Consider the following 17,486-nt stretch of genomic DNA (forward strand, 5'->3'; position numbering starts at 1 on the left):
ATATTGTTGAAAATTATGTTCTTCAAGATTTTTTGACCTTTGTACAGCCTTAAAACTCTTGAGCCGTTTCCCATTTGTCTAGCTCATGATCCCCAAAATGCTGAGATCACTTGTACAAAGAATTATTCAGCCAGTTCAGTTACGTTTCGGGGTGGTAAAAATTTCATCCACCCTTATGGTCCTAATTTATGGGGAACGTGTAGCCAATTTATCAGTACAATTTTTGCATTTTCATCAGTGGAAGGTATTTTTTTTTGTGAATGCCATTTGATAGGCAATTTAATGACGAATTCAGCGATGTGTGACATTCCATCATTTGACTGTTACTTCTCAGCGTTTTGATAGAAATACTGATTTTTTAAATGTTTTTTTTTAGGTTTTTGAAGACGTGTCAAAAACAAAATCCGAAAGAGTCCATTCGTTGTAACTTGGACAAAATTAGACGTATAGCCATAAGAGTGACTGTTTTGTATAGTTGGCGACCTATACTACCCATCCACAATCGGTTTAGAAAAATAAATTTTGTTTTGGTGCAAAAACAGATTTTTAAAAATCGATTTTTTGAAGAAATTGATTTTATGACCAATTTTTGCATTTTTGATAAGGGTGGGGATCATCATTTTTTCAAAAATTTGAAAATCTGAAAAAATGTTTACTGCGAATGTCATTTGATAGGCAATTTAATGACTAATTCAGCTATGTATGACATTCCATCATTTGACTATTACTTCTCAGCGTTTTGATAGAAAAACTGATTTTTTAGGTGTTTTTTTTAGGTTTTCGAAGACTTGTCAAGAAACAAAATCCGAAAGAGTCCATTCGTTGTAACTTGAACAAAATTAGACGTATAGCCATAAGAGTGATTGTTTTGTATAGTTGGCGATCAATACTACCCATCCACTTCGGTTTAGAATAATACATTTTGTTTTGGTGCAAAAACAGATTTTTAAAAATCGATTTTTTGAAGAAATTAATTTTATGACCAATTTTTGCATTTTTGATAAGGGCGGGGGTCATCAATTTTTTCAAAATTTTGAAAATCTCAAAAATTTTTAACTGCGAATGCCATTTGATAGGCAATTTAATGACGAATTCAGCGATGTATGACATTCCAACATTTGACTATTACTTCTCAGCGTTTTGATAGAAAAACTGATTTTTTAGAAAAATTAATTAAGTTTTGTTGCAAAAACAGATTTTTAAAAATCGATGTTTTGAAGAAATTAATTTTATGACCAATTTTTGCATTTTTGATAAGGGTGGGGGTCATCAATTTTTTCAAAATTTTGAAAATCTGAAAAATTTTGAACTGCGAATGCCATTTGATAGGCACTTTAATGTCGAATTCAGCGATGTATGACATTCCAACATTTGATAGAAAAACTGATTTTTTAGGGTTTTTTTTTAGGTTTTAGGAGACTTGACAAAAAACAAAATCCGAAAGAGTCCTTTCATTGTAACTTGGACAAAATTAGACGTACAGCCATAGGAGTGACTGTTTTGTATAGTTGGCGACCTATACTACCCATCCACAATCGGTTTAGAAAAATAAATTTTGTTTTGGTGCAAAAACAGATTTTTAAAAATCGATTTCTTGAAGAAATTAATTTTATGATCAATTTTTCCATTATTGAGAAGGGTGGGGGTCATCAATTTTTTCAAAATTTTGAAAATCTGAAAAATTTTTAACTGTGAATGCCATTTGATAGGCAATTTAATGACGAATTCAGCGATGTATGACATTCCAACATTTGACTATTACTTCTTCAGCGTTTTGATAGAAAAACAGATTTTTAAGGGGTTTTTTTTAGGTTTTTGGAGATCTGTCAAAAAACAAAATCCGAAAGAGTCTTTTCGTTGTAACTTGGACAAAATTAGACGTACAGCCATAGGAGTGACTGTTTTGTATAGTTGGCGACCTATACTACCCAACCACAATCGGTTTAGAAAAATAAATTAGTTTTGGTGCAAAAACAGATTTTTAAAAATCGATTTTTTGAAGAAATTAATTTTATGACCAATTTTTGCATTTTTGATAAGGGTGGGGGTCATCAATTTTTTCAAAATTTGAAAATCTGAAAAATTTTTAACTGCGAATGCCATTTGATAGGCAATTTAATGACGAATTCAGCGATGTATGACATTCCAACATTTGACTATTACTTCTCAGCGTTTTGATAGAAAAAACTGATTTTTTAGGGTTTTTTTTAGGTTTTTGTAGACTTGTCAAAAAACAAAATCCGAAAAGAGTCTTTTCGTTGTAACTTGGACAAAATTAGACGTACAGCCATAGGAGTGACTGTTTTGTATAGTTGGCGACCTATACTACCTAACCACAATCGGTTTAGAAAAATAAATTAAGTTTTGTTGCAAAAACAGATTTTTAAAAATCGATTTTTGAAGAAATTAATTTTATGACCAATTTTTGCATTTTTGATAAGGGTGGGGGTCATCAATTTTTTCAAAATTTTGAAAATCTGAAAAATTTTTAACTGCGAATGCCATTTGATAGGCAATTTAATGACGAATTCAGCGATGTATGACATTCCAACATTTGACTATTACTTCTCAGCGTTTTGATAGAAAAACTGATTTTTTAGGGGTTTTTTTAGGTTTTTGGAGACTTGTCAAAAAACAAAATCCGAAAGAGTCTTTTCGTTGTAACTTGGACAAAATTAGACGTACAGCCATAGGAGTGACTGCTTTTGTATAGTTGGCGACCTATACTACCTAACCACAATCGGTTTAGAAAAATAAATTAAGTTTTGTTGCAAAAACAGATTTTTAAAAATCGATTTTTGAAGAAATTAATTTTATGACCAATTTTTGCATTTTTGATAAGGGTGGGGGTCATCAATTTTTTCAAAATTTTGAAAATCTGAAAAATTTTTAACTGCGAATGCCATTTGATAGGCAATTTAATGACGAATTCAGCGATGTATGACATTCCAACATTTGACTATTACTTCTCAGCGTTTTGATAGAAAAACTGATTTTTTAGGGTTTTTTTTAGGTTTTTGTAGACTTGTCAAAAAACAAAATCCGAAAGAGTCTTTTCGTTGTAACTTGGACAAAATTAGACGTACAGCCATAGGAGTGACTGTTTTGTATAGTTGGCGACCTATACTACCTAACCACAATCGGTTTAGAAAAATAAATTAAGTTTTGTTGCAAAAACAGATTTTTAAAAATCGATTTTTGAAGAAATTAATTTTATGACCAATTTTTGCATTTTTATAAGGGTGGGGGTCATCAATTTTTTCAAAATTTTGAAAATCTGAAAAATTTTTAACTGCGAATGCCATTTGATAGGCAATTTAATGACGAATTCAGCGATGTATGACATTCCAACATTTGACTATTACTTCTCAGCGTTTTGATAGAAAAACTGATTTTTTAGGGTTTTTTTTAGGTTTTTGGAGATCTGTCAAAAAACAAAATCCGAAAGAGTCTTTTCGTTGTAACTTGGACAAAATTAGACGTACAGCCATAGGAGTGACTGTTTTGTATAGTTGGCGACCTATACTACCTAACCACAATCGGTTTAGAAAAATAAATTAAGTTTTGTTGCAAAAACAGATTTTTAAAAATCGATTTTTGAAGAAATTAATTTTATGACCAATTTTTGCATTTTTGATAAGGGTGGGGGTCATCAATTTTTTCAAAATTTTGAAAATCTGAAAAATTTTTAACTGCGAATGCCATTTGATAGGCAATTTAATGACGAATTCAGCGATGTATGACATTCCAACATTTGACTATTACTTCTCAGCGTTTTGATAGAAAAACTGATTTTTTAGGGTTTTTTTTAGGTTTTTGGAGACTTGTCAAAAAACAAAATCCGAAAGAGTCTTTTCGTTGTAACTTGGACAAAATTAGACGTACAGCCATAGGAGTGACTGTTTTGTATAGTTGGCGACCTATACTACTTAACCACAATCGGTTTAGAAAAATAAATTAAGTTTTGTTGCAAAAACAGATTTTTAAAAATCGATTTTTTGAAGAAATTAATTTTATGACCAATTTTTGCATTTTTATAAGGGTGGGGGTCATCAATTTTTTCAAAATTTTGAAAATCTGAAAAATTTTTAACTGCGAATGCCATTTGATAGGCAATTTAATGACGAATTCAGCGATGTATGACATTCCAACATTTGACTATTACTTCTCAGCGTTTTGATAGAAAAACTGATTTTTTAGGGTTTTTTTTAGGTTTTTGGAGACTTGTCAAAAAACAAAATCCGAAAGAGTCTTTTCGTTGTAACTTGGACAAAATTAGACGTACAGCCATAGGAGTGACTGTTTTGTATAGTTGGCGACCTATACTACTTAACCACAATCGGTTTAGAAAAATAAATTAAGTTTTGTTGCAAAAACAGATTTTTAAAAATCGATTTTTGAAGAAATTAATTTTATGACCAATTTTTGCATTTTTGATAAGGGTGGGGGCATCAATTTTTTCAAAAATTTGAAAATCTGAAAAATTTTTATTGCGAATGCCATTTGATAGGCAATTTAATGACGAATTCAGCGATGTATGACATTCCAACATTTGACTATTACTTCTTAGCGTTTTGATAGAAAAAATGATTTTTAGGGTTTTTTTTAGGTTTTTGGAGATCTGTCAAAAAACAAAATCCGAAAGAGTCTTTTCGTTGTAACTTGGACAAAATTAGACGTACAGCCATAGGAGTGACTCTTTTGTATAGTTGGCGACCTATACTACCCAACCACAATCGGTTTAGAAAAATAAATTAAGTTATGTTGCAAAAACAGATTTTTAAAAATCGATTTTTTGAAGAAATTAATTTTATGACCAATTTTTGCATTTTTGATAAGGGTGGGGGTCATCAATTTTTTCAAAAATTTGAAAATCTGAAAAATTTTTATTGCGAATGCCATTTGATAGGCAATTTAATGACGAATTCAGCGATGTATGACATTCCAACATTTGACTATTACTTCTTAGCGTTTTGATAGAAAAAATGATTTTTTAGGGTTTTTTTTTAGGTTTTTGGAGATCTGTCAAAAAACAAAATCCGAAAGAGTCTTTTCGTTGTAACTTGGACAAAATTAGACGTACTGCCATAGGAGTGACTGTTTTGTATAGTTGGCGACCTATACTACTTAACCACAATCGGTTTAGAAAAATAAATTATATTTTGTTGCAAAAACAGATTTTTAAAAATCGATTTTTGAAGAAATTAATTTATGACCAATTTTTGCATTTTTGATAAGGGTGGGGGTCATCAATTTTTTCAAAATTTTGAAAATCTGAAAAATTTTTAACTGCGAATGCCATTTGATAGGCAATTTAATGACGAATTCAGCGATGTATGACTATTCCAACATTTGACTATTACTTCTCAGCGTTTTGATAGAAAAACTGATTTTTTAGGGTTTTTTTTTAGGTTTTTGGAGATCTGTCAAAAAACAAAATCCGAAAGAGTCTTTTCGTTGTAACTTGGACAAAATTAGACGTACTGCCATAGGAGTGACTGTTTTGTATAGTTGGCGACCTATACTACTTAACCACAATCGGTTTAGAAAAATAAATTATATTTTGTTGCAAAAACAGATTTTTAAAAATCGATTTTTTGAAGAATTAATTTTATGACCAATTTTTGCATTTTTGATAAGGGTGGGGGTCATCAATTTTTTCAAAATTTGAAAATCTGAAAAATTTTTAACTGCGAATGCCATTTGATAGGCAATTTAATGACGAATTCAGCGATGTATGACATTCCAACATTTGACTATTACTTCTAGCGTTTTGATAGAAAAACTGATTTTTTAGGGTTTTTTTTTAGGTTTTTGGAGATCTGTCAAAAAACAAAATCCGAAAGAGTCTTTTCGTTGTAACTTGGACAAAATTAGACGTACTGCCATAGGAGTGACTGTTTTGTATAGTTGGCGACCTATACTACTTAACCACAATCGGTTTAGAAAAATAAATTATATTTTGTTGCAAAAACAGATTTTTAAAAATCGATTTTTTGAAGAAATTAATTTTATGACCAATTTTTGCATTTTTGATAAGGGTGGGGGTCATCAATTTTTTCAAAAATTTGAAAATCTGAAAAATTTTTATTGCGAATGCCATTTGATAGGCAATTTAATGACGAATTCAGCGATGTATGACATTCCAACATTTGACTATTACTTCTTAGCGTTTTGATAGAAAAAATGATTTTTTAGGGTTTTTTTTTAGGTTTTTGGAGATCTGTCAAAAAACAAAATCCGAAAGAGTCTTTTCGTTGTAACTTGGACAAAATTAGACGTACAGCCATAGGAGTGACTGTTTTGTATAGTTGGCGACCTATACTACCTAACCACAATCGGTTTAGAAAAATAATTAAGTTTGTTGCAAAAACAGATTTTTAAAAATCGATTTTTTGAAGAAATTAATTTTATGACCAATTTTTGCATTTTTGATAAGGGTGGGGGTCATCAATTTTTTCAAAAATTTGAAAATCTGAAAAATTTTTTATTGCGAATGCCATTTGATAGGCAATTTAATGACGAATTCAGCGATGTATGACATTCCAACATTTGACTATTACTTCTTAGCGTTTTGATAGAAAAAATGATTTTTTAGGGTTTTTTTTTAGGTTTTTGGAGATCTGTCAAAAAACAAAATCCGAAAGAGTCTTTTCGTTGTAACTTGGACAAAATTAGACGTACTAGCCATAGGAGTGACTGTTTTGTATAGTTGGCGACCTATACTACCTAACCACAATCGGTTTAGAAAAATAATTATAGTTATGTTGCAAAAACAGATTTTTAAAAATCGATTTTTTGAAGAAATTAATTTTATGACCAATTTTTGCATTTTTGATAAGGGTGGGGGTCATCAATTTTTTCAAAATTTTGAAAATCTGAAAAATTTTTAACTGCGAATGCCATTTGATAGGCAATTTAATGACGAATTCAGCGATGTATGACATTCCAACATTTGACTATTACTTCTCAGCGTTTTGATAGAAAAACTGATTTTTTAGGGTTTTTTTTTTAGGTTTTTGGAGATCTGTCAAAAAACAAAATCCGAAAGAGTCTTTTCGTTGTAACTTGGACAAAATTAGACGTACTGCCATAGGAGTGACTGTTTTGTATAGTTGGCGACCTATACTACTTAACCACAACCGGTTTAGAAAAATAAATTATATTTTGTTGTAAAAACAGATTTTTAAAAATCGATTTTTTGAAGAAATTAATTATATGACCAATTTTTGCATTTTTGATAAGGGTGGGGGTCATCCATTTTTTCAAAATTTGAAAATCTGAAAAATTTTTAACTGCGAATGCCATTTGATAGGCAATTTAATGACGAATTCAGCGATGTATGACATTCCAACATTTGACTATTACTTCTCAGCGTTTTAATAAAAAAACTGATTTTTTAGGGTTTTTTTTTAGGTTTTTGTAGAATCATAATCCGAAAGAGTCTTTTCGTTGTAACTTGGACAAAATTAGACGTACAGCCATAGGAGTGACTGTTTTGTATAGTTGGCGACCTATACTACTTAACCACAATCGGTTTAGAAAAATAAATTAAGTTTTGTTGCAAAAACAGATTTTTAAAAATCGATTTTTGAAGAAATTAATTTTATGACCAATTTTTGCATTTATGATAAGGGTGGGGGTCATCAATTTTTTCAAAATTTTGAAAATCTGAAAAATTTTTAACTGCGAATGCCAGTTGATAGGCAATTTAGTGACGAATTCAGCGATGTATGACATTCCAACATTTGACTATTACCTCTTAGCGTTTTGATAGAAAAACTGATTTTTAGGGTTTTTTTAGGTTTTTGGAGACTTGTCAAAAAACAAAATCCGAAAGAGTCCTTTCGTTGTAACTTGGACAAAATTAGACGTACAGCCATAGGAGTGACTGTTTTGTATAGTTGGCGACCTATACTACTTAACCACAATCGGTTTAGAAAAATAAATTAAGTTTTGTTGCAAAAACAGATTTTGAAAAATCGATTTTTGAAGAAATTAATTTTAAGACCAATTTTTGCATTTTTGATAGGGTGGGGGTCATCAATTTTTTCAAAATTTTGAAAATCTGAAAAATTTTTAACTGCGAATGCCATTTGATAGGCAATTTAATGACGAATTCAGCGATGTATGATATTCCAACATTTGACTATTACTTCTCAGCGTTTTGATAGAAAAACTGATTTTTTAGGGTTTTTTTTTAGGTTTTTGGAGACTTGTCAAAAAACAAAATCCGAAAGAGTCCTTTCGTTGTAACTTGGACAAAATTAGACGTATAGGCATAAGAGTGAGAGTTGGCGACCTATACTACCAATCCACAATCGGCTTAGGAAAATTAATTTTGTTTTGGTGCAAAAACAGATTTTTAAAAATCGATTTCTTGAAGAAATTAATTTTATGACCAATTTTTGCGTTTTTGATAAGGGTGGGGGTCATCATTTTTTTAAAAAATTTGAAAATCTGAAACAGTTTTTACTGCGAATGCCATTCGATAGGCAATTTAATGACGAATTAGCGATGTATGGCATTCCATTATTTGGAACTGATTTTTTAGGTGTTTTTTTTAGGATTTTAGAGACTTGTCAAAAAACTAAATCCGAAAGAGTCCTTTCGTTGTAATATTTTTTTTTTTAAATTCGTAATACTGAAAAATTTTTAACTGCGAATGCCATTTGATTGGCGATGTATAACAATTATCTTTTGACTATTGTGACAGAAAAACTGATTTTGATTGGTTGTTCGTTGTAATATTTTTTTTTTTAAATTCGTAATACTGAAAAATTTTTAACTGCGAATGCCATTTGATTGGCGATGTATAACAATTATCTTTTGACTATTGTGACAGAAAAACTGATTTTGATTGGTTGTTCGTTGTAATATTTTTTTTTTTAAATTCGTAATACTGAAAAATTTTTAACTGCGAATGCCATTTGATTGGCGATGTATAACAATTATCTTTTGACTATTGTGACAGAAAAACTGATTTTGATTGGTTGTTCGTTGTAATATTTTTTTTTTAAAATTCGTAATACTGAAAAATTTTTAACTGCGAATGCCATTTGATTGGCGATGTATAACAATTATCTTTTGACTATTGTGACAGAAAAAACTGATTTTTGGGTGCTTATAAAAAAATGTACTATTAATTCGTCAAATAACTTTAAAATGATCGCATAAAGAAGTAAGGAGCATTCGTAAGATTGAAGTTATGGACATTAAAATAAATGTTAAGCAGTTTTTCAACAACGGGGACTTCGGCTTGAAACGAAAAGATTGGTTGTTCGTTGAGCAAAGACCGTTTGACTCGCTGAGCTATGTATACGGTTCAGTTCTGACATTTTGGTCCTATTTTTGGAGATTGAAAAACGGTCAACTGTTATTTGCTAAATCGGCTTGCAACGTTCCCAATAGAATGTTTTAAAATTTGTTGCACATAGTAAGGTAAGTTATTAGCTTAAATTTATGGTTTTTGATTTGTGAAAATATAGAGAAAGTTTTTGAAATTTTAAACTAAACTAATTAGGCAAAAAAAAAAATAGATTTAAAAAAAGAGGTACACTGGTAAGGCCCCTTAAAGCGTCCCTATAAATCCAAAACAAAAAAACTTGTAATTTGTTTAAACCGCGTTATGATGAATTCGACGCGTTAGAAACGAAAACTATGTATTAATTTAAGCTTAGATAGGTATATACTAACATTATTTTTGCACGAATAAGCCTTCACCTTTTACAAAGTCTCACCTGCCCCATGCCAGCTACGGCCCTGCCTGGGTTAACTATATATCATGGAAAAAAATGCCATAGGCATCGGCTTGAGAATCAACATTTATAATTACCCAAAATTTCATAATGTTCAAGCGCAGTCTTAGCCAACTGGATAAGCTGCCCAAGTCGCAGGTGGCCGAGTGGCTGGGCGGGATTGACACCATAATCTGCAGCACTGATGGGGTTCTGTGGCAGGAAAACAATCCTATCGAGGGTTCCATGGAGGCCTTTAATGCCTTCACGGCCAAGGGAAAGCGCAGTTTGATGGTGACCAACGACTGCTGTCTAACATCATCGGATTTGATCCAAAAGGCCAAGTGCCTGGGCTTCAAAGCTCAAGACCAGGACATACTCAGTTCGGCGGGCTCCATATCGAGCTATCTTATCGACCGAAAGTTCAAGAAGAAGGTACTTGTTCTGGGTGGCAATGGCATTTGCAAGGAGCTGCAAAAAGCTGGCTTCTGCTCCGTGGTTAACGTTCAACGGCCTGATGGCCGAAACAGATTTGACTTCGTCATGAACCTGGTACTCGATCCGGATGTGGGTGCTGTTCTGGTGGGCAGAGACGACTCCTTGGAGTCAAACCAATTGATCGCGGCCTGCAACTACCTGCAAGACCCCAAAGTATTGTTTCTGGCTACTTGCACGGATGGGTTCCTGGCATATGGCAAGCGGAGAATTCCGGACGCCGGCACCGTAGCAGCAGCCATCCAGGTGATAGTGAATCGCATGCCAACCATCTTGGGAAAACCTAATCCCCGAATCTTGGGCAAACTGCTCGAGTCCGGCGAAATTAAGCCGGAAAGGACGCTCGTCATTGGAAACTCGTAAGTTGAGTTCTTGTCGCTGTTGTGGGAACATTTATATTGTCATTATTCTTGAAGCATCGAAAAAACTCAAGATATTTGGCTTTATAACAATCCTACGTTTCATTATTATATAAACAAAAAAAAATAAGAATAAAGTGACTATCGCACCATAAACTCCAAAAATTTCTGTTATCAAATTTTTTGACGATTATTATTTATTTTACCAAAAAATTAACTTTATTTTTATTTAACTAGTTTCCTAATCGGAACGCTGCTTTGAAATTGCCAGACTTTTTGCTCCACCGGAGTTCGCACTTACATCCACATTTCTCCTGATCCAAATGACTTTCTAAAAGTCTTTGCAAAAACTCTTCTAAAAGCAATACCTTTTGATTGTCATGTCATTATTAAGGTTCAGACTATTCTTTGCAGATTTTCAGTATTGCGACTTTCCATTGATCGTCGTCACTACGTGGACGGCCATCCACACCCGCATTTTTAATCCCAAATCTCAAGCTTTTATAGTTTCCGAGATCTCGCAGTTTATTTGGACAGATAGATGGACACGAATAGATCGACTCGTCTATAGATCCTGGTCAATGATATATATATGTACTTTATAGGGTCGGACACCCGTTACATACTTTTCAACAGTTACAATATACAGTTACTTTTACACTACGAGTAATGTATAAAAAAAAATTATTATTTTCAGGTTAAGGGCGGACATTGCATTTGCCAATCTCTGTGGTTTTCATTCATTACTGGTGGGCCAAGACAATGGAGCTTTAGAAGAAGCGGAAAATATAAAAAAAGAGGGAAACGAGAAAAAGATGAAACTTGTTCCAGATACATTTTTGCCCAGCTTGGCTCCGTTTCTGGAGCTTTTGAGCACCGAAGTCAAACCGGGCCAGAAAAGTGGTAAGAAACCTCAAGAAACCTTGGGCGGCTCAGAAAAGCAGCAAAAACAATCAGAAAAGAAATAATTACGATAAAATTCTAAATTTAAATTAAGGCGCTCAATTTGAACAGCTGTTTGTCAAAACCAAAGACTTTCCAACACTATTGCGAACTGATGTATATCGATAGTAGTCTTTGGTACAAATCAGCTGTGATATAGGTCTGCACTTTTTTTTATGAGTAAAATTAAAACTTTTTTGGAATTGTTGCTATTCGGAATGTGTAATAAAAGAAATTGTACCATTTTTATTTTATTTTATAGACTAGTGTTGAAAAAAACACTCGCACCTAGCAGTGTTCTGATTGGAACCGATAGCTGCTGGCCCTGCCTATCGATAGGTCTCATCAATAGCCGTTCAGCTCTAGATTGCAGAGAAACAGAAAGACAAAGAAACAAAATGTTCTCTGTAAAAGCTGTGCTCGTTCAATAGCCAAAAAGTTAGTGACAACTGGCCATCGCGATCTGCACTTTTTGCATTGCCAGTGGGCCTAAAATAGTGGGTCTATAAATACGAGAGGATGAAAATAAACTGCATTTAAGTGCAACGGCTGCGAGTGTGTGCGTGTGTGAGAGCGAGAGCGCGCGCGTGTGTGTATGCGTATACATGTGGATAAACGAAAATAAAACAAGGGACCGCTCCCCGCCGAATTGCCACCCCGCAAAGTTCATCATCCGGCCGAGAATAGGTGGAACTGCATCGCACTAAATCGGCCACCATCCCCCCGCCCCCTGTTCGTCCTTCATCCACCTCCTTTTCCTGTGCATACAACAACATCAACCACCAGCGCCCTTACAACAACTGTTACAAAAGCGAAAGAGAGACACCCCGCACCACACGAACACACACACACACACACACACACACATACACCGAGTGTCCTCGCCAGAATTTCCAACATCCCAATCCCAATCACAATCTCAACCGTAATTGTAATCCAAATCCCCCACGATGGACTCTGATATCGAAATGGATTTGGAATCGGACAACGATGGGGAATACGACGACGACTACGATTACTATAATACAGGTAAGAATGAGAAAACTTAAAGGGTTTCCTCCTGACAACAATCAGCCATCGATTTAACTGTGGCTAAATAGGGGTACGAGTGTATCTGAGAGGAAGTACACACACACACACACACACACACACACGCAAACGATTGGCCAGAGTTGGTTATTCACCTTTTTGGGAGGCCCAGAGCCCATAAGACCCGAGAATTTGCATTCAGCACTTGACATTCGCCTTGGGTTCGACTACCAAAAACCCCCTTGCCCCGCCCCCTCTACAATCGCCGCCTTTTCTTTGCTGACCATGAAGCTAAAATTATGGAATTGAACTTGAAACCAACACACACGGACTTAGCTGCACGGCGAGAAAAATAATAGTTTATTCAAGAAAATCACAAAAAGGGTGATCATCTAGCAAGTTTTGATAGCAAGGGCTTAAATTTAGGTTTAATAGTATTTGTCTTTAAATATATATTTTCAATAAATAAAAATAATGATTTAGTCGATTAAATTGTATACATCATGTAACTCAATTTGACTTAATTTAAAGCAAACGTTACTTAATTTATTTTGTTGGTAGATGGTGGTGATTGTTATATAAGTTTAAGCTCAAAATCTGAAAATCGAACAGTCTTATATTTAACATTTTTTGTGACAAATTGTTAGTGGAAGCTGGATTTTGGAAGTGCACAAATTCCTTAAAAGAAATAAAAACCATAATCAATCTTCGGAATCTGTTTCGAATATTGGCTTACAAACATACAAATTCGAGAGCAAAAATACATTAAAATTAATTAGTTGAATTAGTTCATTTAATTAAGCCTCAGATGATACTACATCAATTTTTATTTTTCCAAATTTACTTTGTAGTAGTAAACAAACATTTAATTTTTTTTTATTTCTCTCTGTGCATGGGCAAGTACGATTTGTTGTTACGAGTGGCGACTGATTGCGAGGTTTGTGTTTTGTGGCTAGCTTCATTATTGGCTGCCATTCTTCTCACGCTGTTCGTAGCTCCACAACCCGCACTTGCACACACACACACACACACACCAACTCCACCATCAACTCAGGTGCGTGCTCGAGTACGCAGTTGCATTTTGTTTTGTGCCCGCTCTTCCGTCAATTCGGTCTCCGCTTCTTGACCTGTCCCTTATTGTTCCGACCTGGCCAAAACGCCCCGTAACACAACCTTCAATCGGATATCCGTAACATCGGGCACTTTTATGGCAGCCTTGTCGGGCGGCTTATATTCGTGAATAAGCCAAAGTTTATGGCTTACAAAATGCCAACATGTTTGTCAGTTACAGAAATAGTAAATTGTTATGATCCTAATAAATCACAGAAAGGAAATTAATTAAATATTTCCGGATTATGCAGTTTTGGCTTTTAATTGACTTCAGTTAGAAACGTTTTATCCAACGAAGTTCGTAATTAACCCAAAATCACGTAAACTGGTAGATCCGATTTTACGTAACTCAAATGGTTACTAAAGGTTCATTACAAAACAAACCATGTTATGCTCCTACAAAGGGTATCATAAATTCAGCCAAAAATTTAGAAACGAAGTGAATGATAATTTTCGGACTCTTTAATGTATATTTATTCTTGATTTAGCCAAGTCCTTCTGTCCGTGCGCAAACCAGTCTCTCAGTTTTAAAGCTTTTTGGATGAAACTTTCCCAGAAGTCGAAACGGGTTGGATCTGACGACTGTAACATACAGATTCCAAATGAGCAATCGGAAAAATAAATGAAAAAAACTATTACTGTAACTATTATTATAATGGTTTACTATACAAGAAGTACGATTTTAATTCAACAAGTAAAGATATCAGAAGTTTTAACTACCCCAAATGTCCTTCCCAATATCTTCGCCAGAATGTGTACACTTCTAAGTTTTCGTAAGTATTTTCCAAGTAAATGAATAGGCACCGACTGCAAACCTCATTTATCACCTTCATCTAAAAACTTACTTATTTACTTATTCATATCCTTCTTTCTTTCAGGTGAAGACTGCGATGTGGAGCGCCTGGATCCGAAGCGGGCCGATCCCGAGTACTTCGAGTTCGACTGCCTCACTGTTGAGGACATCGAGAAGCTGCTGAACGAGCGCGTGGAGAAGCTGAACACCATCCTGCAGATCACGCCCTCGCTGGCCAAGGTGCTGCTGCTGGAGCACCAGTGGAACAACGTGGTCGTGGTGGAGAAGTACCGTCAGGACGCCAATGCGCTGCTGGTAACGGCGCGCATTAAGCCGCCGCAGGTGGCGGTAGCGGATACCGCCTCGACGAGTGCAGCGGCAGCGGCGGCCAGTGCACAACTGCTGCGATTGGGGAGCAGCGGATATAAGACGACGTCATCGACGGCGCCGCAGTACCGCAGCCAGATGTGCCCGGTGTGCGCCAGCTCCCAACTGGGAGACAAGTTCTACAGCCTGGCCTGCGGGCACTCGTTCTGCAAGGACTGCTGGACCATATACTTCGAGACACAGATCTTCCAGGGAATCTCCACGCAGATCGGATGCATGGCTCAGATGTGCAATGTTCGGGTGCCCGAGGACCTGGTGCTGACACTGGTCACAAGACCGGTGATGCGGGACAAGTACCAGCAGTTCGCGTTCAAGGACTACGTCAAGTCGCACCCGGAGCTGCGCTTCTGCCCCGGGCCCAACTGCCAGATAATCGTGCAATCATCGGAGATCTCCGCCAAACGTGCCATCTGCAAGGCTTGCCACACGGGCTTCTGCTTCCGGTGCGGCATGGACTACCACGCGCCCACCGACTGCCAGGTGATCAAGAAGTGGCTGACCAAGTGCGCGGATGACAGCGAGACGGCCAACTACATCAGCGCCCACACCAAAGACTGCCCCAAGTGTCACATCTGCATCGAGAAGAACGGCGGCTGCAATCACATGCAGTGCTTCAACTGCAAGCACGACTTCTGCTGGATGTGCCTGGGCGACTGGAAGACGCACGGCTCCGAGTATTACGAGTGCTCCCGCTACAAGGACAACCCCAATATTGCCAACGAGTCGGTGCATGTGCAGGCCCGCGAGGCGCTGAAGAAGTACCTGCACTACTACGAGCGCTGGGAGAACCACTCCAAGTCGCTGAAGCTCGAACAGCAGACGATCGACCGGCTGCGCCAGCGGATCAACTCCAAGGTGATGAACGGCAGCGGCACCTGGATCGACTGGCAGTATCTCTTCAACGCGGCGGCACTGCTGGCCAAGTGCCGATACACGCTGCAGTACACCTATCCGTACGCCTACTACATGGAGGCCGGTTCGCGAAAGAATCTCTTTGAGTATCAGCAGGTACGACTCGTCGAATTTGGTCATTGGACAATTGCCTAATAGAATTAAATTTCCCTTGCAGGCGCAATTGGAGGCCGAGATCGAGAACCTGTCGTGGAAGATTGAGCGCGCCGAGACAACAGACCTGGGTGATCTCGAGAATCAAATGGACATCGCTGAGAAGCGGCGCACCACCCTACTCAAAGACTTCTTCCCATTGGATGCATAGGAAAATTAAACGCTTCCAGGACCCCCAGAACAGGCAGATTGTTCCGTTTAGCACAAATAATTCTGAACGAAATAACGAGACGCGACCGGACACGACAGTATATAGACGCTTATTTAAACTAAATTATACACACACACTTACTTGTATCCATCTAGCAGTAGGCCTAACAACGTGTAGCTAATTTTAAAATTAAACAAATAATCAAGTGCATATAGGCTAGAGTACATACCATAGGGCATAGTCGACTACTTGAAGTAAAATAATAATAGTTGTGACCTTTGAAATCACTCAAAATGATCGGTGTAACTGCAATACAACGCCTTGCGCAGAACGTTAACGATAGTAGCTATAGACCTAGCGATAGCGATAGCTATACCATAACTCTAACTATAAATTTAGCAACTGACAAACCAGACGCATTTCAGTGGCCAAGTGTTCCAACAGTTTTCCAAAAACTAGCCCAAATGACCCGACGAAATGCAGAAACAATTCTAAATTTATAGCGCCGCAAGTCAAGCAATTATAGATCAAAGACCGCGTATAGAGATCGGTTTTTCGGCTAGACCCTAAGTTTTAAATCTCGTATTAACCCAGGGTTGAGCAGCAGGCGCGTTAACAGCATCAAGTATTCGTAATCTCGTTACTAACCGCAGCACATCAATCGAACGAAAGAAGTCTTTAATTATAACGAAACTAGGTATTCCCCGTCCCCTGATCGCGCTCCCTTCGATTCTCACTCGATTCTCGATTAACGTTGTAAGCTGAATCATAAATTATATTCTAGGATTAAGCTATGTATTTATGCTTATGCGACTGAATTTGAATTAAATTTACACTAGATATACAACTACACAAAATAAATGATTTTTGGATTGTGGGCTGTAAGTTTGCCAAGCGAGCTTTGTACTAAAAGCTGTGAAAAGCTCGAGCAAACTTTGGTTAGAGCTATGTGGAGCTAAGCTTTAACTCAAGTTTGAGTGTTAATTGCGGTTTGACTTTAACTCATCTTATTGAACTTTTTTTTTTAATTTTAATATTAAGAATGTTTTATTTCGGTTTTAATTAAGGGGTCTTGTTTTTTTTTGCCTATAAATAGTTTTGACCAGTTTGAATCTTGAAAAGTTTTGGAATGAAAGCGTTCTAAGGAACGACCACTCGTTATTGATTACTTGAAACTTAAACGCGTTTTTCCCGAAACAACATTTTGCAAAATTGCTGATATCGTAACTCAATGATAAATTGGCCGATCGACTTCAAATTGATACTGAGTGTTCTTAAATGTATTTATTATACAATGCCTTAAAATCATTGTTATTGGCTTGCAATAATAAATTTGGCATATAAAAAATGTGGTGGATATTTTTGAAAGCTTGTTGGTCATGGTATAGGAAGTACTTTCAACTCGAATACCTTTGGAA

The 17,486-nt window shown here is 35.9% G+C and overlaps 2 protein-coding genes across 2 annotated transcripts; both read left to right on the plus strand.

Annotated features, from left to right (window-relative positions):
• The first annotated feature begins 9,757 nt into the window (after window positions 1-9,757).
• On the plus strand, window positions 9,758-11,782 carry LOC128255422 (chronophin). The gene is made up of 2 exons (XM_052985021.1): window positions 9,758-10,591; window positions 11,289-11,782. The coding sequence occupies exons 1-2, from the start codon at window positions 9,849-9,851 to the stop codon at window positions 11,557-11,559; spliced, it is 1,014 nt and encodes a 337-aa protein (XP_052840981.1). The 5' UTR covers window positions 9,758-9,848; the 3' UTR covers window positions 11,560-11,782.
• A 93-nt stretch (window positions 11,783-11,875) lies between these two features.
• On the plus strand, window positions 11,876-16,915 carry LOC128255414 (potential E3 ubiquitin-protein ligase ariadne-2). Its single transcript, XM_052985008.1, has 3 exons — window positions 11,876-12,562; window positions 14,551-15,860; window positions 15,922-16,915. The coding sequence occupies exons 1-3, from the start codon at window positions 12,484-12,486 to the stop codon at window positions 16,066-16,068; spliced, it is 1,536 nt and encodes a 511-aa protein (XP_052840968.1). The 5' UTR covers window positions 11,876-12,483; the 3' UTR covers window positions 16,069-16,915.
• The last annotated feature ends 571 nt before the right edge of the window (window positions 16,916-17,486 follow it).

This window comes from Drosophila gunungcola (genome assembly GCF_025200985.1).
Source record: "Drosophila gunungcola strain Sukarami chromosome 2R unlocalized genomic scaffold, Dgunungcola_SK_2 000011F, whole genome shotgun sequence".
Taxonomy (NCBI): domain Eukaryota; kingdom Metazoa; phylum Arthropoda; class Insecta; order Diptera; family Drosophilidae; genus Drosophila; species Drosophila gunungcola.

Excerpts from the sequence above, each read along its gene's own strand:
- LOC128255422 (XM_052985021.1), top strand. The coding sequence starts at position 9,849 with ATGTTCAAGCGCAGTCTTAGCCAACTGGATAAGCTGCCCAAGTCGCAG. Across the intron at positions 10,592-11,288 it reads ACGCTCGTCATTGGAAACTC|GTTAAGGGCGGACATTGCAT; the intron begins GTAAGTTGAGTT and ends TATTATTTTCAG.
- LOC128255414 (XM_052985008.1), top strand. The coding sequence starts at position 12,484 with ATGGACTCTGATATCGAAATGGATTTGGAATCGGACAACGATGGGGAA. Across the intron at positions 12,563-14,550 it reads CTACGATTACTATAATACAG|GTGAAGACTGCGATGTGGAG; the intron begins GTAAGAATGAGA and ends TCTTTCTTTCAG. Across the intron at positions 15,861-15,921 it reads ATCTCTTTGAGTATCAGCAG|GCGCAATTGGAGGCCGAGAT; the intron begins GTACGACTCGTC and ends TTTCCCTTGCAG.